This window comes from Colletotrichum acutatum, assembly GCF_030867785.1.
Source record: "Colletotrichum acutatum strain CBS 112980 chromosome Unknown BDZ83scaffold_51, whole genome shotgun sequence".
NCBI lineage: Eukaryota > Fungi > Ascomycota > Sordariomycetes > Glomerellales > Glomerellaceae > Colletotrichum > Colletotrichum acutatum.
In genome coordinates this window covers 143,804-166,736 of record NW_026849045.1, presented here as the reverse complement: position 1 = coordinate 166,736, position 22,933 = coordinate 143,804, and the positions used below count along the sequence as shown (strand labels likewise).

At 54.5% G+C, this 22,933-nt stretch overlaps 7 protein-coding genes across 7 annotated transcripts; 3 read left to right on the top strand and 4 right to left on the bottom strand.

Annotated features, from left to right (window-relative positions):
• Positions 1–684: 684 nt before the first annotated feature.
• On the top strand, positions 685–3,195 carry BDZ83DRAFT_555677 (PP-loop family protein; the record flags this gene model as incomplete). Its single annotated transcript, XM_060503519.1, has 2 exons — positions 685–2,972; positions 3,039–3,195. Coding segments are annotated over 2 exons (2,445 nt in total), but the record flags the coding sequence as incomplete, so codon positions are not given.
• A 147-nt stretch (positions 3,196–3,342) lies between these two features.
• BDZ83DRAFT_350606 (uncharacterized protein) lies at positions 3,343–3,692 on the bottom strand. Its single transcript, XM_060502521.1, has one exon. The coding sequence runs from the start codon at positions 3,596–3,598 to the stop codon at positions 3,419–3,421; it is 180 nt and encodes a 59-aa protein (XP_060364552.1). The 5' UTR covers positions 3,599–3,692; the 3' UTR covers positions 3,343–3,418.
• Positions 3,693–3,786: 94 nt separating this feature from the next.
• On the bottom strand, positions 3,787–6,540 carry BDZ83DRAFT_719899 (uncharacterized protein; the record flags this gene model as incomplete). Its single annotated transcript, XM_060512223.1, is given in 4 exon segments — positions 3,787–4,404; positions 4,420–5,424; positions 5,488–6,118; positions 6,203–6,540. 4 exon segments carry the CDS (start codon positions 6,538–6,540, stop codon positions 3,787–3,789), a joined length of 2,592 nt encoding a protein of 863 aa, XP_060364551.1.
• Positions 6,541–9,149: 2,609 nt separating this feature from the next.
• Positions 9,150–12,110, bottom strand: BDZ83DRAFT_752563 (mitochondrial carrier domain-containing protein; the record flags this gene model as incomplete). The annotated part of the gene is made up of 6 exons (XM_060514219.1): positions 9,150–9,702; positions 9,850–10,015; positions 10,174–11,126; positions 11,485–11,692; positions 11,807–11,887; positions 11,948–12,110. 6 exons carry the CDS (start codon positions 12,108–12,110, stop codon positions 9,150–9,152), a joined length of 2,124 nt encoding a protein of 707 aa, XP_060364550.1.
• A 634-nt stretch (positions 12,111–12,744) lies between these two features.
• On the top strand, positions 12,745–13,758 carry BDZ83DRAFT_719897 (RNA polymerase II holoenzyme cyclin-like subunit; the record flags this gene model as incomplete). The annotated part of the gene is made up of 2 exons (XM_060512222.1): positions 12,745–12,904; positions 12,965–13,758. 2 exons carry the CDS (start codon positions 12,745–12,747, stop codon positions 13,756–13,758), a joined length of 954 nt encoding a protein of 317 aa, XP_060364549.1.
• Positions 13,759–14,815: 1,057 nt separating this feature from the next.
• On the top strand, positions 14,816–20,035 carry BDZ83DRAFT_752561 (P-loop containing nucleoside triphosphate hydrolase protein; the record flags this gene model as incomplete). Its single annotated transcript, XM_060514218.1, has 18 exons — positions 14,816–14,947; positions 15,002–15,530; positions 15,591–15,814; positions 15,869–16,148; positions 16,203–16,436; positions 16,491–17,179; positions 17,274–17,436; positions 17,493–17,738; positions 17,792–17,990; positions 18,040–18,111; positions 18,170–18,220; positions 18,273–18,337; positions 18,390–18,574; positions 18,630–18,937; positions 18,992–19,117; positions 19,171–19,251; positions 19,316–19,496; positions 19,553–20,035. The coding sequence occupies 18 exons, from the start codon at positions 14,816–14,818 to the stop codon at positions 20,033–20,035; spliced, it is 4,248 nt and encodes a 1,415-aa protein (XP_060364548.1).
• Positions 20,036–20,089: 54 nt separating this feature from the next.
• Positions 20,090–21,062, bottom strand: BDZ83DRAFT_350475 (uncharacterized protein). The gene is made up of 2 exons (XM_060502520.1): positions 20,603–21,062; positions 20,090–20,543 (listed from the first exon to the last, which is right to left on the bottom strand). The coding sequence occupies exons 1-2, from the start codon at positions 20,777–20,779 to the stop codon at positions 20,226–20,228; spliced, it is 495 nt and encodes a 164-aa protein (XP_060364547.1). The 5' UTR covers positions 20,780–21,062; the 3' UTR covers positions 20,090–20,225.
• Between the last annotated feature and the right edge of the window lie 1,871 nt (positions 21,063–22,933).

Genomic DNA, 22,933 nt, shown 5'->3' with positions numbered 1-22,933 from the left:
TACGGCTCGGATGGTGGTGGTAGCCTCGTGGACGTCGAGATCGTCGGGTCGCGTGCTCGGAATTGCGCCGAGAATTAGGACGCTGACGGATGTAAACCGAGGGCAACCGGACGAAAGTCAATTGACTTGGATATGCGAAAGAATGGATGGCCGATAGAGAGGCGGGCCGAATGTTATGACGACTGAGAGTACATTTGTGTCAATTGAGAGGGAGACGATACTTGGAGTGAATGACGAAGGAGATGAGAATGGTATCGTGAGGTATTAGATATCGGAGCTCAATCGGTCCCTGTACGTAACGCGACAGAAAAAAAAAAGGGCAGGGGTCTTTGCGCTAGAGCTCCGACTCTCCGAGGTCTGAATTGCTCTCGCCGCTCGGTAAGGTGGGTTATCAGCGAGCGCGGGGCCCGGGGGAGCTCCCTTATCCTTATCGCTGCTTGCCTGGAAGTGACGGGAGCACCTCAGCTTGGGAAATCTTTCCTCCGAAGAGCCCGAGCTCTGTGATTCCGGCAGTGGGGGACTTACTCGGGTGAAAGCTCCATTTCCCTTATCCCATCGTCACGTTGGAGACTGCCAACCGTTGATTCGTCAATTGCACCATCCCAAGAAACGGAAACCCACGATAACTTCATCGAACCCGAGACACAGCACAGAACAAAACCACAACAGCATAGAGGCGATGGAATGGCCTTCACCAACCCCCCGATCGCGACCGCAGCGGCGACCGCAACAGCAGCGGCGGCGGCAGCTGCCCGCCATCTCATCCTCCACCCGGTCCCGAAGCCCATAACCTTTCTCGAGTTCTTCGACGCCCTCCGCGCCGCCACCCCGCCGCGCTTCCCCCATGCCCGCACCGCCCAGCCGCGCCGCATCGGCCTCGCTATCTCGGGCGGCGTCGACTCCATGGCCCTCGCCTACCTCTTTAACCAGCTACGCGAGATCAACCCCCTCATGCGCGTCGTCGATAACCCCTTGGCCAAAATCTCAGCCTACGTCATTGACCATGGCCTGCGCGAGGGGTCCCGCGAGGAAGCCCTGGCCGTCGTGAAGGAGCTGCGGAATTTCAGGCATATACGGCCACAGTGGGACACGGTGAATTGGAAGGCGGAGGGCGTCACAGGCGATCCGAATCTTTTGCCCAACGTCGAGAGCCTCGCGAGGAGGGTGCGGTACCGCCGGCTCGGCACGCTGTGTCTTGCGATGCACGTTGAGAGCATCTTTCTCGCGCATCATCAGGATGATCAGTACGAGACCGTGCTGATGAGGTTGCTCGCCGGTCACGGCAGCCGCGGGCTGAGAGGGATGCTCAAGGCCGGGAATATACCAGAGTGTTATGACATGCACGGCGTCTACGAGAGCGGACACGTTGACGACCAGATGATGCGGATGCCGCAGATCAGCTTCCGGCCGCCGAAGCGGGATTGGAGGCACATGCGGCGGCAGCTTGTCTCTGAGCTGGATCTGGAGCTATACGGTGCCGAGTTGAGAGCTGGTCTACAGACGGGGTGGCATGAGGGCCCTTATGTCGGCGGCGAAGACGACAGCTCTGGAAGCGACTGGCTCTTCTCCGCGGCGAGTTCGGCATCCGCGAAAGCGAGGGCCGCGGCGGCGGCGCGGAACATGACGAGGATGCGCACTGAGGATGCCGGGGTGATGATTTATCGCCCGCTGCTTGAGTTCGGCAAGGACCGGCTGATTGCGACGTGCGAGGCGAATAACGTGCGCTGGTTCGAGGACGCGACCAATAAAGACGTGACGCTGACGACGAGGAACGCGGTGCGGCACATGGTGCGAAATCACCGTCTGCCCGCGGCCTTGCGCAAGGAGAATGTGCTGAGGATGTCGGCGCGGTGCGGGGCGAAGCTGAGGGGTCTGGAGCAGGAGGCTGAGCGGTGGATCAAGAGGCAGGCTATTGCAGAGTTCGAGCCGAATGTCGGGACGCTCGTCGTTCGGCTTCCTGAGCTGGGTGTCTTTGGACCCGGTCCAGGACGCGGGCGCGAGAGGGGCAGGAAGTCGGCGAACGATGGCGTGAGGAGGGAGCTACGGCTCGCGCATCGGAGGGCCGTCGCGGGGTTCATCGTAAAGAGACTCGTCGCCTTCGTCTCGCCCGATCGGAATCCTCCTCAACACACATCCCTCCAAAACATCGTCGCCAAACTCTTTCCCACTCTTGTGGAAGGCTCTCCCTCAACTTCAACACCTCCACCGGCACCAAAAGCCTTCAACCAAGCCTCCATCCTCTTCCTCCCCCTCGCCCCCTCAAAATGGTACCTCGTCCGCGAACCCTACCCTTCCTTGCACCCGCTCCCGCAAACGACATTCACGACGACCTCCAACATCAGCGACAAGCACCGCCACCCGACCTTCCCGCCCACCCAGTGGGAATCTCCTGAGGACGCAGAGTACATGTCGCGCGAGCGTCTCGCCGCGCTGGACCGCCTGCCGCTCCCGCAGCCGCGGTTCCGCGAGACGAGGAGGTGGTACGCCTGGCGGCGCTTCAAGCTCTGGGACGGGCGGTTCTGGATCCGGGTGAGGGGTCGGGTGAAGGCGTATTTCCGGATCGCGCCGTTTGCGCCGATTCACGGCAAGGCTTTTCGGGAGGGTCTTGGGGGTGGTGGGAGCGAGGCTGCTGCTGTTGCTGACGGGGTAGAAGGAGGGGAGAAACCGGAAAGCAAAGAAGAGGCAGAGATTCGGGCCGCGCCCGGACTAGGCATCACGGGCGGTCGCGGCAGTAGCACCGGCACCACCATGAGCGCCGCTGACCGCAGGGCAGAGTTTGAGGGCATTCTGAAGCGGTTCGCGCCGGGGAAAGTGCGGTATACGCTCCCCGCGCTGTACGCCGTCAACCGCGACGAGAAGACGGGCGAGGAGGTGCTAAGGATGCTTGCCCTGCCGACGTTGGGCGTCGGGTTGCCTGGCCTCGAGAGGTGGGTTCAGTACGAGGTGCGATACCGCAAGGTCGATATGGGGTTGTTTGAGCGCGAGAATATAGGTGGGGGTCGTATACCACAGCATCGGGGCGGTAGTGGGAGTAGCAGCGTGAGTGAGATTGGAAGTGGAAGTGGGAGCGGTGGAAGAAGCCAGAGCAGCAGCGGCGCCTCCATCGGTGGCGCTGTCTTAAGGAGGCATGTTTTGGCGGATAGCACGGCGGAGGAGAGGGTTTGGAAGCGGATCAGCGGGATTCGCAGGAAGAAGAGGATGATGACGGCGGCGATGCGGAAGAAGCAGGTTCAAGAGAAGGAGACGAGAGCGAGTTTTGGATTGTAGTCTGTTTGACGAACATGAGATACCCCCCTTATTTAGTTACGTTTACCTGTATTCCCCACAGCCACCTACTAAGTTGTGATGCATTAGGAAGAACGAATTGGCAGTCACTGTGAGAGCTTTGTATGCCAAATTTCAATGAAGATGATTGCTCTTATTTATAAGTATAAAAAAGGAAGTAAAACGTTCGAGGTTTGTTGATTTCGCTTCGTCGGTATTTGCCAGAAATGCGTGCAATACAATTGGGTTGTGTATGAAGATTGCTCAGTTCATCTTTGCTGAGCTTCCTCGTCCGTAAAACCGCCGTTGAAATCCATTCCATCCGTCCATCCATCGTAACGACAGGTATTAAGGTATGTATGTGCCCTTTTTCCTTCCCTCTCTTTTTGCTCCTACAGCCAAGACCACGCGAGACCACGCGTGCTCGCGCGATTACTCCGTCCACGTATTTCCCGCACACATGGAGTTGACATCTATCCCAACACCTTTTCTATACCTCAGAAGAAATAAGTCTGTTTTAGCTTATTTCTCCTCCCCGATGATAAGAACCTCATCGCCAGACACACTCCCCAACGAAACCTGACAGTTCCACGCCTGGCCCTTGTGAGCGTGCACGGCCTTGGGCCATTTCGTCCGGCTGTCAATCTTTACGTCCTTGCCGAGAATGTTAATCTTGCCGCTGATGCTCTCGGCCTCGACGGTGCCTTCCCAGGAGGCCGGGTACTTGAGCTCCATGCTTCCGCTGACGGAGCCGTGCGAGGACTTTAGGTGGCGCATGGGGGGCTGGTCCTTGATCGAGACGGCACGCTTCTGCTCAGAAGATGCGGTGATGGCATCACCCAACGGGTGGCGACGCACCTCGCGCCAGGCGTCGTCCAAGTGCCGACCGCCAGGCAACGGGATGCGCTTCCACGGCCCGGCCCCGATGGGCGTGAACGGCACACCCGGCATACGCGGGATCTTGTCGGGGATAGGGAGCGGGTTCGTTGGGATATCCACGGGCTCATCCGGGTTCGCGCGGGGCTTCTCGCCCTCGTACGCGCCCTCGGTGCCGAGGATCTCGACCCAGATGGGCTCGAGGATCTTCACGGCCGTGTTGCCGGATTTCGTCTTTGTGTGCAGCTCGGGCTCCGCGACGGCCTGGAGGAGGCTGACGTTGTAGACGGGGAGGAACTCGGCGGCGATGTCGCCGCTGATGCTCTCGGCGACGGCGGCGGACGAGAAGGCGACCCAGGCCTTGATGGAACCGGACTTGGTGTCGATAGTGGTGATGTAGTCGCGCGGCGGGACGACGGTGTCGGGTTTGCTGCTCTCCGCCGCGGCGGCGAGGGGTTCTTTGACGGTGATGTCGCCCGAGATGGTGGCGACTTCGAGGACGGCGGGGCGGGGGCGGGCGTCGAGGACTTGTTGGGGCCAGACGTTTGTGATGATGTCGCCCGATTCGGAGTTGATTTTGAGAGAGTCGTAGAGGGGCCAGGAGCCGACGATGTCGCCCGAGATGGTCTTTACGAGGATGTCGCGGGAGTTGAGGTGGTATGCGGAGGGGACCTCGACGGGGGAGTGGACGTCGCCGGACATTGTGCCGATCTCGAGGCCGTCTGCGAGGTTGACGGAGAGGTCGTCAACGACGCGGACGTCGAGGTTCATGGCCATGAAGAGGACGTGGCGGAGGGAGGCGCCCTCGGGGACCCAGACGGTCGCGCGGACGGTCATGCAGGGCCGGCGGGACTGGGTCCATTCGATGCGCTGCGGGATGCGGACGATGAGCTGCTGCTCCGAGTTCCACTCGACGGAGACGTCCAGGGCCGGGTCGTTGGAGACGACCTCGAGCTCGATCGAGGGACCCGGGCGGCCGGCCTGCTGGCGGCGGATCACAAAGTCGCCCGAGACCTGGGGCTGGTAGCCGCGGGAGGGAGAGTCGTTTTCGACGGCCTGGAGGACGCTGATGTCCTTGTCGGCGGCGAAGGTAAGGTCGAAGAACTTGGGCTCGAAGCGGTGCTCGGTTTGGAGGCATGTGCTCGATGGACGCCAAGGGACGGCTTCGCCAGGCTCGGCGGGTTTGGAGGGGTCACTTGGCACGGGAGATCCGTCTTTGATGGGCAGTCCAGTGACGGGGTCATATTGCTGGGGAGGCTCCTTGGCAGGAGACTTTTCAGATGGCTGTGGGTAGTTAGCTTCATGAAAAGGTAGTGGGTGTAGATGCAGATGGGAGTTGAGACGCACCGCATTAATCACAGTCGAGGCCAACATGCTAAGGAATCCGGTCAAGGTGAAGAAGACCAAGGCAGCAAGCAGCACCATCTTCAGCGTCCGTCTCGAGGCCCAAGGGAACTTCTTAAGAACTCTATCCTTCCACGATGGCGGAGGTCTAGGATCATGGTCGTCGTCATTGTCATCATAGGGCACGTCGCCCATGCTCTCAGGGTCACGGCCGAGCAGGCGCCTCTCTTCTTCGGGTGCGCCCATGTTGATGTTGTTGCTGTTGGCCGTCCTCGAGATGCTGTTGAAGGTCTGATAGTTTCTAAACTCTGTGGGTGATGACGAGAGCGGGGACGTGGGAGATGGCGTGTAGGCGGGTGGTGCCTCGCTGGGGATGCGAAACAGAGAGGCCGGGTTGTTGGAGGAGTATCTCGAGTGAGTCTGGGGCGTGCGCAGTGGAGCGTCTGTGGAGGGCGAGTAAGGCGTATAAGACGACGAGCTCTGGGCGGCGTGGGAGTGTGAATGAGAGTGGGAATGGGAGTGGACGTTGGAGGTGTATGTTGTATGTGATGGCGTCGCCTCGCTGTCCGCGGCAGTAGAGGAGGCCCCGTCGTCGTAAAAGTCGTCAATGGCCGAGACGGATGACGAGGTCCTCCTATGTGTTGAGGAGTAGTGACGTGATTGTGCTTCTGTGTTGTCGTCGTTGTTGTGGTGGTGGTTATGGAAGGATGTGTTTAACCTTGTCTCTTCCTTGGCCTCGCGGTCCTTCTTTGACGACGAGGGGCCTTGCTCTTGTTGCTCTCGCTGCAGCAGCGAAGGGTCTTGGACGAGAACGTTGGGCACATGCGGTACGGCGGCGGACGTGGGGAACGTCGTCGCGTCAGTGACGTTGTCCTCGCTGTTGTGGAAATGAGATTCTTGCTGCTGCGGAGGGTATATTCCCCCGGCTGACAATGAAGTGCTGCTTTGGAAGTAGCCGTCTGTGGGTGAGAGGTGGGCGTCGAGGCTGTCGTCCGGGACTTCGTCAAAGTCGGAGTCGTCGGCGGAGTACAGGTTGTCGGAATACGGGGCCGGCATGGCGGCGGTTTGTTACTATTTCAGTCCCTTTGATCCCTTCTTTTTTGTCTACTGACAGAGTCGAGTACCCTTGGGGGCCCTTGGGATTGTCTGTGCTCTGTGGGTTACAACCGTTTTGGAATAGGTACAGCGTTTTGTTGCCTTCGTTTGGTGGTTCTGTTTCTTAATGCCGGGTCACTTAATGTTTGAGCTTTGCCCCTTGGGACAGGGCACTCTGAGTCTCTGACGGGGTAGACGGTGGCAGTCTGGCAGGCCAAACAGTGACAGCAAGTGACAGCGACTGAATCGTGAAGGGGACTTGGCTGATACGCGCAGTGTCGTGGGCAACGGGTAGAACGGACGCCAAGAAACGGAGTCAAACAGTTTCGGCGACGGGGCTTTCGTTTGCTTCAGAGCTTCAGCACCCGTCTGTGACCGTGAGTAATGCCGTTGCTGTTGGCTGACTGATCAAACAATGTATGAGTGAAGTATCTCTCTCGCGTGTCAATAGATGATTGCACCTTGTCAACGTCAACAAGAGACACGCGCGCAGTCGTAAGATGAGAGATAATAGGAAGGAGGAGACAAGTCGGGGCCACGAAGAAGTGCGCGTTCACGCTCGATTGAGGTAAGCCGGAGGGGGTACGATGGGAGAATAGAGGGGAAAGTTACGGATACCGCAGATGAGGGACGAAGAAGAGAGAGTGGGAGAGATGGAGTTGAATGGGATTGACAGGAATGGCTTCACAGAAAGAGGCTAGTAGGAGTTGAGTCGGAGCCGAGATTGAGACAACCTCACAGATACTCAGACAGAGAGAGAGAGAGAGAGTGAGTGAGAGGGACCCCCCAACCATCTACGGATACACGAACAAACTGCAATCAGAATCCACAAGACCGAACCCGGTCGGGTCGCCGAAGACGCAAGACAAGCGTTGAACAAGGCAGACGCCGCTGCCCGCACGCCGTCGCCGGCGGGCCTGCACCCGATACGGTGGAAGGATTCACTCGACATCGCGAAAGAGGGGGGGCAGACTCGTAAGCCTGCAGATCAGGGCAAAACGATATGAGACCAAGTACCGGCATCGCGGACGACGGCGGTGTCGGGGACTTGATCTGCTACCAGCCCTGATACCTAGTCAGTCCTGCAGTATCCAGAATGTATTACCGCGTACGGGGTAGTCTCCTCCTGTGTAGGGACCTCGTCACCAAGCCCATGGCTTCTTGACTCTTCTTTCGCAACATTGCTTGCGTGACACGCTTATTGTGCAGCCAAACGAAACAGGAAGCTCATTAAGGACGGTGGGGAACCTAAAAGTACGAGGGATGCCGTGCCGCCGGGTGCAAAGGATGGCACGATGGGGAGGGGAAAAAAGTCAATTGAGATTATTGGATAACGGCCCTGGAGTGGAGAAGAAGGGTGAAAAGTAAGACGAGCACAAGTTCCTTCGCCCAGCAAGGATGGTCGTGGGTGACTTATTGTCGTTGATGTGAGGTGACTGAATAAAGTTGGGTGCGCAATCTGACAAGCTCCGAAAGATTGAACTTGGGGAGAAAGAGTCAGTGGAGCAATGTTGACCCGATCTTACACCGACAAAGTACCCAAGTCCAACGTCCACAGTAGTACGTATCCGTAGATAGCTAAAATATCTCAAGGTACATTCAACTCACGCAATTGGCTCGCAAGGAACAAAGTTCCTTCCAGTATCTCCCCCCTCCGATGCTTATCCAAGTCACCCCTACCAGCCTCGGCTAGTCCCTCCGAACCATCCTATGGTCTACCAGGATATCATCGTTGTTAGTCGTTTGGTTACGAATCACAGTCGTCTCTCTGCATATTGACTGGAGCCTGCCCATCAATCAAGCTTCTTCATAGTGGATGTCTTGTCGTATCCAACCCCTCCAACGGGCTCAGTGTGGACGCGGGGTGACGACGATCGCGACGTAAGCTTCTTTTCCCTAGGCCAGCCTGGCAATCTAGACGACGTTCCATTCTGTCTCGAGTCCTACGTCAACCAATTTTGAAGCGTTTTTTTGTTTCTTTCCCTTTCGTGTCGCAAACCAAGATGGTATTCAGTGGGATACGTGAGATGAAGTTTGGGGGCTCCGCGACGTCTACCTGGGGCTTCTACATGACGACGGGCACGTATAAGATAGCCCCTCCATCATCACTCTCACGATAACCTCACCCTGCAAAAGCATCATTCCCACGTGGCAACCAACCACTTATATGCAGGCATTCGTCTGTATTGAGCAAACATCTCTGGGGCTTCCCGCTGCTGTATCCGCACCTCAGTGCAGCTAAGCTAGCGACTACCGCCAGACTGGTTCCATCCACCCTTGCAGCGAGCAAAAGTCTTCTCTGGTATCTCTCTCTCTGACCACGTCTTCCAAACGCCATGACGACGGGGCTATGTATCAAAACAGAATGTGCCGCTCTCTTCTTGAGCTGGCCGTACTTTAGGCGATCCCATGTCGCCTTCCGAAAAATCTTCGTCTTCCTCCACAATTCAAATGAGGAACCCAAGAACATACCTCCTGGCTTTTGTAGTGTCCCTTCGACGTCTTGTAGTAAAATCCACTCCCCTTCCATTGTCCACTTCGACCCCCATCTCCAAAGAGCCTTTATCTCTTTACTCCAAACCGAGAATCCTCTTCGAATTCTCATACACAACCCATGTGATGCTCAGAGCTGGAGCAACCTTGAGTAGGTTAGGCGTGAGTCCCTTGTACATACCCCTCACACCCTCATTCTTGAACGTCTGCCGTGCGACATCCACGATGCCGGTATAAGTTGCAGGGTGCATGACTGTTCCTTGCGTCTGGAGACGGGTGCGGAGGACATTGAGTGGGTACACGACCGAAGCTCCGAAAGCACCACTGGTCGCTCCTATGAGACCAGTCATGATGTTGCCCGGCTTGGCATCCTCCTCGTGAATGCCCTTGTACTTGGCCATGTATCTCTTGTACGAGGATTTGAGGAACTCAAATGTGCCCATGTCAATGGCACTGTAGGGGAACATGCCCATGAGGCCCATGGTGACACCACGATAGGCGATGCGCATGCCTCCCGCCTGCCACATCTTCTTGGCAGTATCGATAACAAGTGCATTGCCGCTAAGGCCGCCCTGGACCGTCGACGTCTGGAGCCGGAACTTGAGTGTATCGAGCGGGTATACACAAAACCTAGGGGACGTCAGCAGCGAGTCAAGGCGGCAAGAGAGACATAGAGAGACAAGAGGAGAGACGGCAGCTCTGTGAAAAATGATAGAGATGATAGCGGCTAGAGCAAATGAGGCAAACTTGGAGGAGTGTAATAGAGAAATAACGTACTGAGCAACCATGCCAGCTACACCTCCCGCCACGAATTTTGAGGTGCTGCTGATCTGTCTTGGGTCGTTGTGTCCCTCGAACTTAGAAAGGGTTCGTTTTGCGGCCTCATAGGATCCGAACTTGATGGCGCTCTCAGGCATGATCTTGATGACATTGAGTCCGTTGCCTTGAAGCAGTCAGTACATGGTTCAAGTGGTTGCTTGGTTTGAACTGGCCAATCATCTTTCAATCTAGGGAGCACAAGATAGATGGAACGATGGGCTAGTTACAGCCGAGAGCCATGAATGTATATACACATCAGTAGAAGTATGAGCATGAGCGTACCTGCAAAAAGACTGCGCATGCCGCCTGCCTTCCAGAGATCCTTGACGGCATCACTAAAAGGTCGCACTGCATTGTTCAGAGCAACAAGCGGACGTCCCTGCTTCAAAGCAGAGGCCGCAGTCTCGGTACTGGCTCGAGTGTTGACGAGCAGGTAGACCTTGAGACGATCGAGAGGAGCGGTGGCAGTCCGCGATAGTCCTCCAGCGACGGCACCTGCGACAAAGTAACCTGGATCAGGGGCGAAGTCAGTCAGTCTCTTGGTCTTGGGTGCTACAGTTGCATCTGAGCTAGAGCCTTGCTCGGAGCTGCTGTCTGTGACCTGGTTCGCTTGAGAGGTGCCGACGCCGGGGAGTCTTCGGAGGATGCCTGTGCGCTTCTCGTTTCCGGCCTCGATGCACGCCTGCAGCACCGCTGCCTCCATGTTCATATTGTTCATGTTGGCGCTGGTACCTGAAAAGCCTGGAGGAGAGATGGGTACCACGGCTTGTGTTGTTATCGCGGTTGTAGCGGTTCCTGATGATGATGTTGTTGTTTTTGATGTTTGCTGTTGGGCGGAATCTGTGGCAGACGTGAGGCTGTCTGGTGAAGTTTGCTGATTTTGCTGCGGTTTTGACAAGCTGGGAAGCTGCGCAGCTGTGGTAGGAACGGGCGACGCAGCGCCTTCCTGGGAGGGGACAACCATCACCACGGGGCGGCCGTCTTCGTCGGCGGTGGTGGCGGAAGCAAAAGACTCGGAGGTGGTGCCGGGCTCACGATCCGAAGGGGATGCGATCCTCAAAATGGATCCAAAGAGGGTTTGCAGAAGGAAGCCGGTCGTACCTAAACCTTCAAGTGTCTCCTCCGATACCATCGAGTCACCTTCAGCAGTGAGGGTGACGATGGAAGAATAAAAGTCCAACACGGCCTTCAGAGGGGCGTGGCCATTGTGTGTCGGCATAAACAATAGAAAATCTCTGCGCGTGCCCGGGTTCTGTCAGTGAATCACTCTCCAAGCAGAACACAGAACAGAAGGAGAGGTTTTTCCGAGAAGAAATTGAGGAAGGTGCAACCCGACAATGGCTCCAGAGCACACATCATAGAAGCCTATCGCCCACCTCACCTCAGGTATACACCTGTACGCCTGTACACCGAGCCACACCGAGAACATCACGGCCGGTCACCGTGGAGTAGTGCCCCTGGACCTAGATCCGGACCTTCCCAAATACGCCGGATAAACGGCCACCCTTTACTCTACACCTCGCTTTGCGGCTTGGGCTTACAACAACACCCATAGACCCACACAAACACTCTATTGAATGCTGAGAAACTTACCGCCATTCTTCGAAGCTTATATAGCCATCGTTGTTCATGTCGATATCGCCAAAAAAGGAGCTGAGCTTGCGCATCGGCACAACCAGCCCAGCTCGTCGGAAGGCCTCCTGTAGTTCAGTCTTGTCAAGTCTTCCATCATGGTCCTTGTCTATAGACTGGAAAAGAAGCATGAGCTGCCTCTCTGTCTGCTCGACAAAGTAACGGAACTCTGGTGAGAGGTCATGGTCAGCAGCCGTCCTCGTTATCATATCCAATCCAAGACAGGGGAACCCGGCGAGTAGCTTCAGTTTTCAGTCTGGAATTCCCCCAATTCGCAGCTTACCTTCATACTGAATCACACCGTCGTCGTTCGTGTCGACGACGGTCATGATCCTCCGCAACATATCGTCCGCATTTTTCATAGCTAAAGGGCAACGTCAGCATCCAGACCACACGGGAGCTTCGGGCAGAGTTTAATGCTGACGGTGATCAATCTTCTTCAACCCCTTCTGTAACCCCTTAAAGTCCAAATGTCCCGTCCCCTGGGGGTCCAATTGCCTCCAGAGGTCCTCGACCCGTTTATCCCGCTGGTTCTGCGACTCGTCCACCTCCATCTGGCGCTCGGTAACCCAATTTGTTACCCCCATGGCGGCGGCGGCATCAGGACGCAGGGTCAGTAGAGTCGAGGGCTCGGTCTCGACGCGGGATTCATAGGGCGAACGGCGGCAGAAAGATGGAAATCGCGCGGGGTCTATCGAGGGTCGTCTGTCTCACAACGACATGGCGGGTTATCAAAGGCGGCGTTGGGTTGGTGTTGTCGCGACTGGCTTTGCTTGCATGAGGTGCTGCAAGTCACAAGGACTGACGTAGGAGGATCGCGAGGTGCAGCGACCAAGAAAATGCAGCACCGCCTGCCGCAAGTGGTTCGCGCCGGAGCCACAGCGTCAGAAGCTCGGCTACCCAGGGGAGGGTTCCACTGGCGGGTCAAGCGAGGCAATCAGCTGCCACCAATTAGCACTTCTCCCGGGAGCTTTCAGTGCTGCCCCAGCAGACAGCTCCAGCGAGGTGGTTCCCTGAGGCCGCCCGGACGGACATGTTCCGCCTTATCGTTATCAGGGAGACCTCAGCCACAGATATGTTGCACCAGCCTCGCAGCCACCCTTTCCGTTAACTTCACATCAGCCTCGCTGCTCCTCAACAGCATCTCCTCCAACCTCTCCGGGTCATTGCGGACACAAATCATGTCATAGACTTCCATCAAAACGCCCGGGAGAGGTCATCATGGCTGCCAACTACTGGGAGTCAACCCAGCGTCGCTTCTGGCTCTTCTCCAAAGATGAACTCCAAGCAGTGCGCCAGAAGCTTGAAGACGACAATGCCGACCTAGTCCAGATGTTTCCTCTCCCGCAACAGCGGCACCTAGGCATTTACTTCAATCAACGTTAGCTTCCCTGCTGCTTCTTCACTTCATACCCGCCTGCTAACTCAATCACGCACGCAGAGGTCAATCGACTCGGCAAACGCATGGTAGTCCGGCAGCAGGCCATGGCCACCGCCCAGGTTTACATCAAACGCTTCTACACCAAGGTCGAAATCCGACGAACAAATCCGTACCTGGTCGTCGCAACCGCGCTGTACCTGGCCTGTAAGATGGAAGAGTCTCCGCAGCATATTCGCCTGATCGTCAGTGAAGCTCGCTCCCTGTGGCCCGATTTCCTCGGTCTCGACACCTCAAAGCTCGGCGAGTGCGAGTTCTTCATGATATCCGAGATGAGCTCTCAGCTTATAGTTCATCAACCGTATCGAACCCTGAACAACTACCAGCAGGAGTTGAATTTGACCCAGGAGGACGTCGCCCTAGGCTGGTCCATCATCAACGATCACTACATGACGGATCTGCCGCTGCTATATCCACCACATACGATTGCCCTCACGGCAATCTTGCTTGTATTGGTTCTGCGACCCTCGCCTAACATGTCTGGTTCCAACCCGCCATCCGCCGCGGGTATTGCTGCTGCAAGCGCAGCGTTAGCTCAGGCCCAAGGCCGAGTGCCTGGACTGCCTCCGACTCCCGGAACACCAAACCCCGCGGAGAAAGAGAAGCAACCGGAGGCTAGGTTCACCCGGGTGCAGCGGTACGGTGCTTGGCTGGCCGAGAGCAACGTTGATATCGCTGCCATGGTTGACTGCACCCAAGAGCTGATTTCGTTTTACGATTGTCACGAGCAGTACAACGATAAGCTCTCTCGGGAGCAAATCAACCGCTTTGTCAAGGCGCGGGTTCTTGACAAGTGATGAATCGATGAGATTGCGCGACTTTGTCATCTATGCTGATGCTATAGAAGGAGTTCGGATAGTGGCGTGATTGGAATTACATCGCTGGCGCTCTTCAATTGAGCAGCGCCAGCGAAACACAGTAAAAGCCTGCTCATTGAGAGCACTACTAGAGAAAGTACCGACTCTTCAAAAGTCGCCATGACGAACGGCATGAGAAACGGCGTCAGCAAGATGCGTACATCTGGAACAAGACGTTGCAGTGGCTCTCGAATAATCAGTCCAACAAGACTGGGGAGTCGGAAAGCAGAAATGCCTGAGAGTCTTCGAGTGAGAAAAAAGTGTCGATCGTCTCGCGGACCTTGGCATCGCAAGCAATTTCCGGACTGTTCGATGCAGCGAGTGCTTTGGTTAGAGTTTTGGCGATTATGTCAGCTATAAAAGCAGTGTACTCTGCTCGAAAGACTGAGTACCAGCAGCGTCAAGTTCATAAACATACGCCTTTGATGCAAAATTGAAGCAATTCGCGCCATCTCTATCTTTCCGGACTTGCCGATACCAATGGGGAAGCGTTGCTTACTTCATGCAGGGGACGCGGCCCTGTTCCTCCAACAGGGAAGGTGACCAGGGTCAAATAGGGACGACTGCAGCTGTGCCGCGCGTGGAATAAAGTTGTTGGTTTCAAGCAAGTAAACAGACCTCGTATGCTTTGTGCATCTCGCCTACACCAAAATATCGTATCCAACCTCGCCAAGCGCTCCACTTGTACATTGCTCCGTGAATGGAACTCACCGGCCATCGCATTCCTAAATCACTCCAACAGGTCTTGGAGGTCTACTGTCGTTGGTCCTGGATAGGGAATCCAGACCCCATATTCACCAAACACGGTTGGAAGGAACGCGGCTGACAAGACCCATGACGCTCAAAACAACAATAATCCAGCGGACTGATTCTGTCTTTGGTATCTTACCTCAATCACAGCTACTTCTGGGTGCACAAAAGCTCAAATAGAAAGAGAAGAACCCGACACGAGGGAAAGGGGAGAATGAGATTGACGGAGAGCTAAGCTCAAGTTATCATGCTGTCAACCTCGCTCATCTTGTCGACCACGGCATCAGCCTTGTTTCTGCTGTTGCTGCCCTTCCGTCTATCGAAGCTTCGCAAAGAAACGATCAAGGTCATTCCGGAACACCACGGCCATGGCAAAGTTGTGCGTAGTGATGAGTGATACAGTTTCCTGGAAACCAAACTAAACTGAAGCTAGATCGTCAGCATCATCTTGGTTGTGGTACAGTCAACTATACTCGCTACGACAGCACTCTCGACGCCCCGACTTAGGCTCAATCTAGCTTCTGCCATTCTATCCTTGGTATCATACGTGGGCCTCTGCCCGCTGCTCTTGTTGGAGCACACCAGGTCCGTCAGACCGTCGGATCTCGCAATTGTCTATCTACTTGCATCGTCGGGGTGCGATTTGGTTGACTTGGGAACGGGGGTCTTTGACAATGGGTCCGCCATAAGCGCCGCCCCGACAATTGCGAGTCTTTGCATCAAGGGCGTGCTTCTTGTTGTTGAACTTCGAGGAAAGCAAACGATCCTGCAAGGTCCTCGTGATCAGTGGTCTCCAGAGGAATTGTCCAATATTCTGGATCGCACGTTCTTTGGATGGATTAATCCGATTCTCGCCAGAGGCAACAGGTACATTCTGACTGGAGATTGCCTTCCAATGATGGACAGCAAGCTGTCATCGCAAGTTCGACGCGAACGAGCCCTACGAGCATGGGACCAGAGAGGTACGCCTATTTCCCCGCTGGCGTAGCACAACGCATCAAATTTTGCTAACAGAATCATAGACAAGCCCGAGAAAAGGATGATGCTGCCCAAAGTTCTGCTGCGTAGTATACTTCCGCAGTTTCTTGCGCCCATCATCCCTCGCTTGGTTCTCATCGGATTCCGCTACGCTCAGCCGGTTCTCATCGGTACTGTCATCCGCTCCATCAGCAAGTCATCCGACGAATCTCAAGATGGAGGCTATTCGGTTGTGTCGATGGCTGTCTTTGTCTATGTGGGTCTGGCAGTAAGTCTCGTCGCCTGAGGTCCCCGTAAGGTGCAATATTGAGTCGCACTCTAGATCGCGAGGACTGCCTACCAGCACAGTATCAACCGCCTCAAGATTATGATCAGGGGCGCTGTTGTTGGTCTCATCAACAACAAGCAGCTCAGTCAGCGGTCTACTGGCTACGGCGATGCAAAGGCGGTTACTTTGATGAGTACAGACGCAGACAACGTGGTTCAGTCGGCTTCTATGTTCCACGAGACGTGGGCGCAGATCATCGAAGTCGCTATAGGCACTGTGATGCTGGCTCGGCGAGTGGGATGCGTTTGCGCGGTTCCGTTTCTCATGATCTTTTGTGAGTTGCAATATAGGCATGCTTACTGAGAGTGGAAATTAACTACCTCTTTAGTCTGCTCTCGGGTGAGTCGATATCTGGCAAAGAACCTTCAGAGCAAGCAAAAGAATTGGTCCGTGGCAACTCAAAACCGAATCGCCATGACCACGTCTATGCTTTGCTCGGTCAAGAGTCTGAAAATGCTTGGGATCGTAGACCATACGGAATCTCTGATCCTCTCTTTACGCCTTCGGGAGCTAGAAATGGCCAAGAAAGTTCGGTGGTTGATGGTCGCTTATAACGCGAGTGGTATGTTGTCTCATCTAATGATTAGGCATGACTACATTCCCTGACACCTTGTAGCGAACGCTCTCGGTATCTTCGCCCCCATTCTCACGCTCGTTCTGTACGTGATCGTAGCGAGACTCAATGGCTCCGCACTCGATGTTGAGACCGCCTTCACGACTACGGCGCTACTCGGCTTGGTGACGCACCCTGCCAACATGATTATGACCATCGTGCCGCAAGCCGTGGGCTCGCTGGCGGCTTTTGAACGAATTCAGCAATATCTCGCTGAGCCACCCCGAGAGGACCAAAGACTTCTTTTCGATAAAGCAGAAGACAGCCTCGTCGACGTTTCGCCCGCCATGTCTTTAGAAGACGTCACTATCCAAGGGCTCACTACATCGAAATCTCCGGTCCTCAGCAATCTCAACCTCGTCATTGAAAAGGGTTCGATAGTCATGTGCTCTGGTCCCGTTGGGAGTGGCAAAACGTCGCTTGTCAGAGTCCTGTTGGGTGAGGTTCCCCCGGCTTCTGGGACAATATCTGTGTCGACGAAGCGAATTGGATACTGCGAGCAGTCTCCTTGGCTGCCGAACGGAACCTTCAAACAAGCAGTCTGCGGTTTTCTTCCCGAGGAGCCAAGCTGGTATCAGGAGGTGATTCAACTATGCTGTCTCGATGAGGACCTCCTGGCACTTCCCGGCGGAGACAATACCGTGATAGGAAGTCGAGGCTTGAACCTTTCTGGAGGACAACGGCAGCGAGTGGTATGTTTGCGTCGTCAACTCTCTTCGCCCCATATCTATCGTCGCGTCAAAATTCAGATTCAAATGGTTCACTTTACTGACCACAACTATTAAGGCTCTTGCTCGAGCTATATATGCCCGCAGTGAGATCGTGATCTTAGACGACAGCTTCAGCGCACTCGACGGTAGAACACGAAGTCACGTTGTTGAGAACCTGCTCGGTTCTGCAGGCTGTTTCAAAAAGACGGGCACAACTGTCCTCCTTGTCACTCATTCTAGTACGCCTTCTACGTTGCTTTGGCATGGAGATTGCACGAAGGCTAACAGTCTGTAGCTGCGCATTTTAAGTTGGCAGACAAGCTGATTATTCTCGGTGGTGGAGCTATTGCGTACCAGGGGACGTGGGATGGTCTGAAGCAGCATCCCAAGTACTCCTCACTGGCAATTGATATCGAGGGTTCGAAGAGCGACACGGCCGTGGAGCAGCCCCAAGTGGACAAGACCGTGCAGAGCCAAAACTTGAAGATGGCCGAGGCTGTTTCTGATCTCAGCAGGGCAACGGGAGACATCTCTCTTTATGGTATGTTCTACTTACTTCATCGTTTGAATGCTAACTCAATTATCCCCCATAAGGATACTATTTCCGGGCTGTAGGCTTTCGGCATATCCTACTTCTTCTCGCTTGCACCTCAACATACTCTTTCTTCGTAACGTTCCCTCAGTACTGGTTACAAAAGTGGACAGAGGCGCCAGTATCCCAGACAACATTCTATATTTGCGGCTACCTCATCTCGTCTTTACTAGCATGGATCGCTACCAGCGGTACGATGTGGTGAGTACGCATAGTTTAGATCGCTGACCCTGAACTGACCTAGTTGAAGGTCAACCCAGATCCTGATCGCACCCGCTTCCGGCATCAAACTGCACCGCCGCCTGCTCTCAACTATCGTCAGGTTCGTGCATTCTCACTCACTTCGTCTGTTGCCGTCTACATCTACTGACCAAGATTAGTGCTCCGCTATCGTATTTCTCAAAGACTGACGCAGGAGTTACATTGAATCGGTTCGTCGCAATGCCTACCTAATGAGCCATAGCATGTGCTAAGCCGTTACAGTTTCAGCCAGGATATACAACTGGTAGATAAGCAGTTGCCGCCAGCCATCATGTCCATGTCGAATCGTAAGCCTCCTTGACTCAAGACTCACTTCCCATTACTCATGATTGGTTACAGAGGTCTTCAAGCTGCTCGTACAGGTGGTGCTGTTATTCAGCGCACAAAAGCTGCTGGTTTTATCGCTTCCCCTTTGCGCCGCGGTCGTGTATCTCGTGCAGCGGGTGTACTTGCGCACCTCGCGACAATTGCGTCTGCTAGATCTCGAGTCGCAGTCAGCAGTCTACTCGAGCTTCCTCGAATCAGTACCGCTTTCATCTACCCTTCTGGATAAGTGCGTGACGACTAACAACGATGCAGGTTGAGGGCGTCACGACCATCCGAGCCTTTGGTTGGGAGAAACAAGCCGAGCATGCCAACGTGGTCTGTCTTGATAAATCGCAGAAGCCAGCGTACATCCTCTTCTGTCTTCAACAGTGGCTGGGCATCGTTTTGGATCTCATGGTCGCTGCGATTGCCACCGGCCTCATCACACTCGCAATTTTTGTGAGGGGAACGACGACGGCCGGTCAGATTGGTATGGCGTTGAACATTGTGTTGGCTGCGAACGCGACGCTTCTTAGCCTCGTGACATCTTGGACGAATATGGAGATTTCCCTAGGTGCCATGTATGCTTTCTCTTCCTCCCTGTCTTTCTGACTGATTTGCTGATGGCTCGGCAGATCCCGCTTGAAGGCCTTGGAGGCCGATACGCCGAAAGAGGATCAGCCGCACGAGGACTTTGTGCCCACTGAGGTGTGGCCATCATCTGGATCTGTTGAATTTGATAAGGTCACCGTCTCATACAAGTAGGGCAACTGTCAACAATGCAGCCGCCTCTGTAGACTGACTCTCTTTGCAGCACCGACGCAGTAGCTTTGCGAGACATTACCTTGAAGGCCTCTCCAGGCCAGCAGTTGATCATTTGTGGTCGAACGGGCAGGTATGTTGCACATGGCTGCATCCATAGATCATATTCCTGTCTCGGCTGACACGTTGAAATACAGCGGTAAAAGTACCATGCTACTCACACTCCTACGTCTTCTTGATACGGACGCTGGAAGCATTAAGATCGACGGGGTCGACCTACGTCGCGTGCCACGTTCTCTGATTCGACAGAAATGCTTCATCACGGTTTCTCAAGAGTCATTCATACTGGGACATGCCAGTCTCCGCTTCAACCTCGATGTGCGATTCTCTGTTCAAAATTGTGAGAGATCCTTGCTAACCTATCAACTTCCCAGCCGTCGACTTCTCTCCCAGATGAAGCCATCATCTCAGCCCTTGCGAGGGTCAGCCTTCTATCACACTTTCACCTACAAGACACTTCATCTGAGGAGGAAATTCGCAACACCCTAGACAGCCCACTGTCCTCCCTACCGCAAATGTCCACTGGCCAATCGCAGCTATTCGCACTAGCTAGAGCGCTCGTTCAACTCTATTCCATCATCCAAACGTCCGAATCACCAGCAAACGGAACCGGAGGCCGACACATCATGCCGGTCCTACTGCTGGATGAAGCCACATCGTCGCTCGACACCGAGACTGAATCTGCCATACGCAATATCATATACCAGGAGTTCACAGACAAGGGCCACACCGTAATAGCAATCGCGCACAGGCTGGGCGGCGTGACGGAAGGCATGAGGCCGGGACGGGATGCTGTGCTCTTGTTGTCCAAGGGCAAGATTGAGAAGATTGGCGAGGCGGAGGATGTGTTGGACTGAGCGGCTTTGCGGGAGTAGGCATGTGGGTGGTTTTTTGACTTATTCCACTCGCTGATGGACTGTTCGATGCTTCAGGATTCGGGCGAGAACGAAGGTTTTTTGTTGGTACAGACAGACAATGTCTCTCGATAATTCCCCTTGTATCTTTGTCCCTTGTACACACATCCTCGTAATGATCTCTGGGCGACTTTCAACGCGGCGCTTTCCCATCACCAGGCCGCATAGACCAGCGATCCCACATCGAGTGAGTTATGGCGCTGAACCAAAGACCCAACGGGAGCAGAAGCGGCGCTGTGGCGATCGTATACGCAAGGCTGTTTTTGCTATCTCCTAGCGCCGCCGTTCTCAGGCATGCGGCAACAACGCTGACCACGAAAAAGCATGCAACGATCGGATTCTTCCACTGGTCCTTTCGTCTGAGAAAGCTGAAGGAGTAGGTCGAGATGGAGTAAATGTTGAAAATAAGCAAGCAGACGACTGCTGAGAGATGAGGCTCTTGCCCCGGTTCCTATTTGATTCGTTTAGCAGGTCGGTCGGACACTGTCTCCTTTCTATCTAGATACTAACCCTTTCATGACCGAAAGCTGTAGAAGATCTTGGACTCATCTCATAAGTTTCAATGAGGTAGACTTGTATGACGTCTTTGAGGAATAGCGATGATATCACAGACACCATTCCCGCAATAGCCGTCGCGATTAAGCGCCGCATCCCACTCAACTTGCTATTTTGAGTGTCGTTGCACATGGTCGATTTGAAAACTCGCAGTCTCACAGCCGCACTCGTCAATTTGTGTATGTCTCGGTGCTTTCAATCATAAAATGCCACGTCTGTCGAACCCTCTGGAGCGTCCCGCCGGCACGCGTGTCGTCAGTGAACTTCCCTTGGCTGTTATGGTCGAGAGATGTTTCTTGCATGTAAACAAAGACGTGGAAGATCGCGTAACGACAGGGTGACGAGAAAAGTGCACTTTCTAATCCCGGACTTGTGGCTGTGGTGGTGGTGGTGGTTGCGTGAGCCAGGTTCAGTCGGGCATGGTAAGGCTTATGTGCATGCATGGTCGGGCTGGGACTGGGAATGTCAGCGTCGCCCATTACTATATAACATATCTGTCAACTCGTCGCAGCCCCGTCTGGAAGGGTTGGCTAGGACTGGTCAAACCTATCCCTGGGCCGTTGCGCTACCACAATTTACCAGTTTGCATAGATCACAGCTTGAGAGCGAACCATTGGCCGCGCCACCTAGGAGTTCGCCTCGATATGCAGTGCGGTATTCTTATGGGCCATGGCCTTTTGCCTCACGTAGGGCGCGTGGTTGGGGTATCTGAATGGCTGCCATTCAACCACGCGTCAGACAAAAAAGCTCTCTCTCGGTGGAGATGGTTGCATACCTGGCTTTCACGACACCAGCGTATCTACACTATTATCTGCCTTACTTCTGGGACCCTGCTCTCAAACTCATTTTCTACCTTACCTTGCATCATCGATAACATCGTTCGTTCTCTCCTTACTTGTTTAACAAATAGCGTACAAGATTCAGACATCTTCGCGAGGGCGTTCTTCATTTCATGTACCATCTGGCGCCCTTGAAGACCCGGCATCCTGGACGCATTCACGGATGTACCTGTGCGAATGGATAGACACTTGGAAGATCTCAGAGCAGCCGCTCATGGCGCACAGGCACGTAGAGTACCGCAAAGGAACCCAATGCCGGAACCAAGTGCGGGTATGCACTTCGACACCAAGACCATGGCCCCAAAGATCCAGAGGGAACTCCAGATCCGGACCGATGGACCAAAGACCATCCCTAAGCCAGGGATGGACGAGAAGCCAGATAATGCGCACCGTACGTGGAAGGACCGTTCCTAGCCCATTTTCATATCCTCCTTCTACTGGCGTCTTACAACTCGTAACTGACAAAACAACCACTATCCAGTCGGTACTTCCTCGGCTCAATCTCTTCGCGTCAGTGAGGATGCCGTCATATTTTCTTTCATCTACGAGAGAGTTGAATTGACCAAACCCGGCAAAGGGAATGGGGCTTCAATACAACAGCGGGAGCTCCAGGGGCAAAATACACGCAAGGCTCTTTCGGAGATACCAGCCCATGACCAGCTCAGGATTTCCACGAGGATTCGTCTCATGGTCAGATTCAGACCGGCCGGCCTTTTTCTGGTTCTCTACCTACTGATGTCTCTTTTCTCGGGGGCGATGGCGCACCCGGTCCCGTCTGGGAGCAGCGGCGCTACTGAGACGCGCACGCTGGCAAACGACAGCATGCTTGACAAAGTTGTCGGGCAGCTCGATCTCAATCTTCTGGCCCAAGTCCTCCTTTGCCTAGTGCTAGGCGGCTGGTTGGTTGTCATACGTTACACCCGGCAATATGACGCCGGGTTCTGGGCATTATTAACTGCGTCGCTGACGCACGTCTGCTTCGTCCACGATCCCAAGGCCAACGGTGCGGTTTGTCTACTGTAAGTCCCGGCGACGTGTCGATGTTCCAAGAGACCAGTCGAATCTGACCATTCAGAAAGATTGTCACTCATACTCGTTCGGATCAATCAGTCTTTTACTCTTTCCACAGTCAGAAAGTATGAAGTCAAGTTGCCATAGTAAGTCATTTGCAATGTATGAGTATTTTTGATGCGTCAAGCTAACTGTCGTGGGAAGTATGGTCGTATGTATTTTGAGCCTAGCTATTTTGTTCGCCTACCACGGAGCGAGCGAATCCGCATCAACAGATCTGCCGTTGGAGATTGCCGTATTGCCATTCTACGTCAGCATGTCCAACCTAGTATGCTGCTGGATCGTACAGATTTCTTTGGAGAGACGCGGATTGCAACCGGATCATTGATCATGATCTGATGTATGAGATGAGAGAGAATAGGTACAGTCCATCCAG

Bases quoted from the DNA above. Each gene is read 5' to 3' on its own strand.
- BDZ83DRAFT_350475 (XM_060502520.1), bottom strand. From the start codon at position 20,779: ATGTGCAACGACACTCAAAATAGCAAGTTGAGTGGGATGCGGCGCTTA. The intron at 20,544-20,602 runs GTTAGTATCTAG...CGAATCAAATAG, and splicing joins CAGCTTTCGGTCATGAAAGG to GAACCGGGGCAAGAGCCTCA.
- BDZ83DRAFT_350606 (XM_060502521.1), bottom strand. From the start codon at position 3,598: ATGGATGGACGGATGGAATGGATTTCAACGGCGGTTTTACGGACGAGG.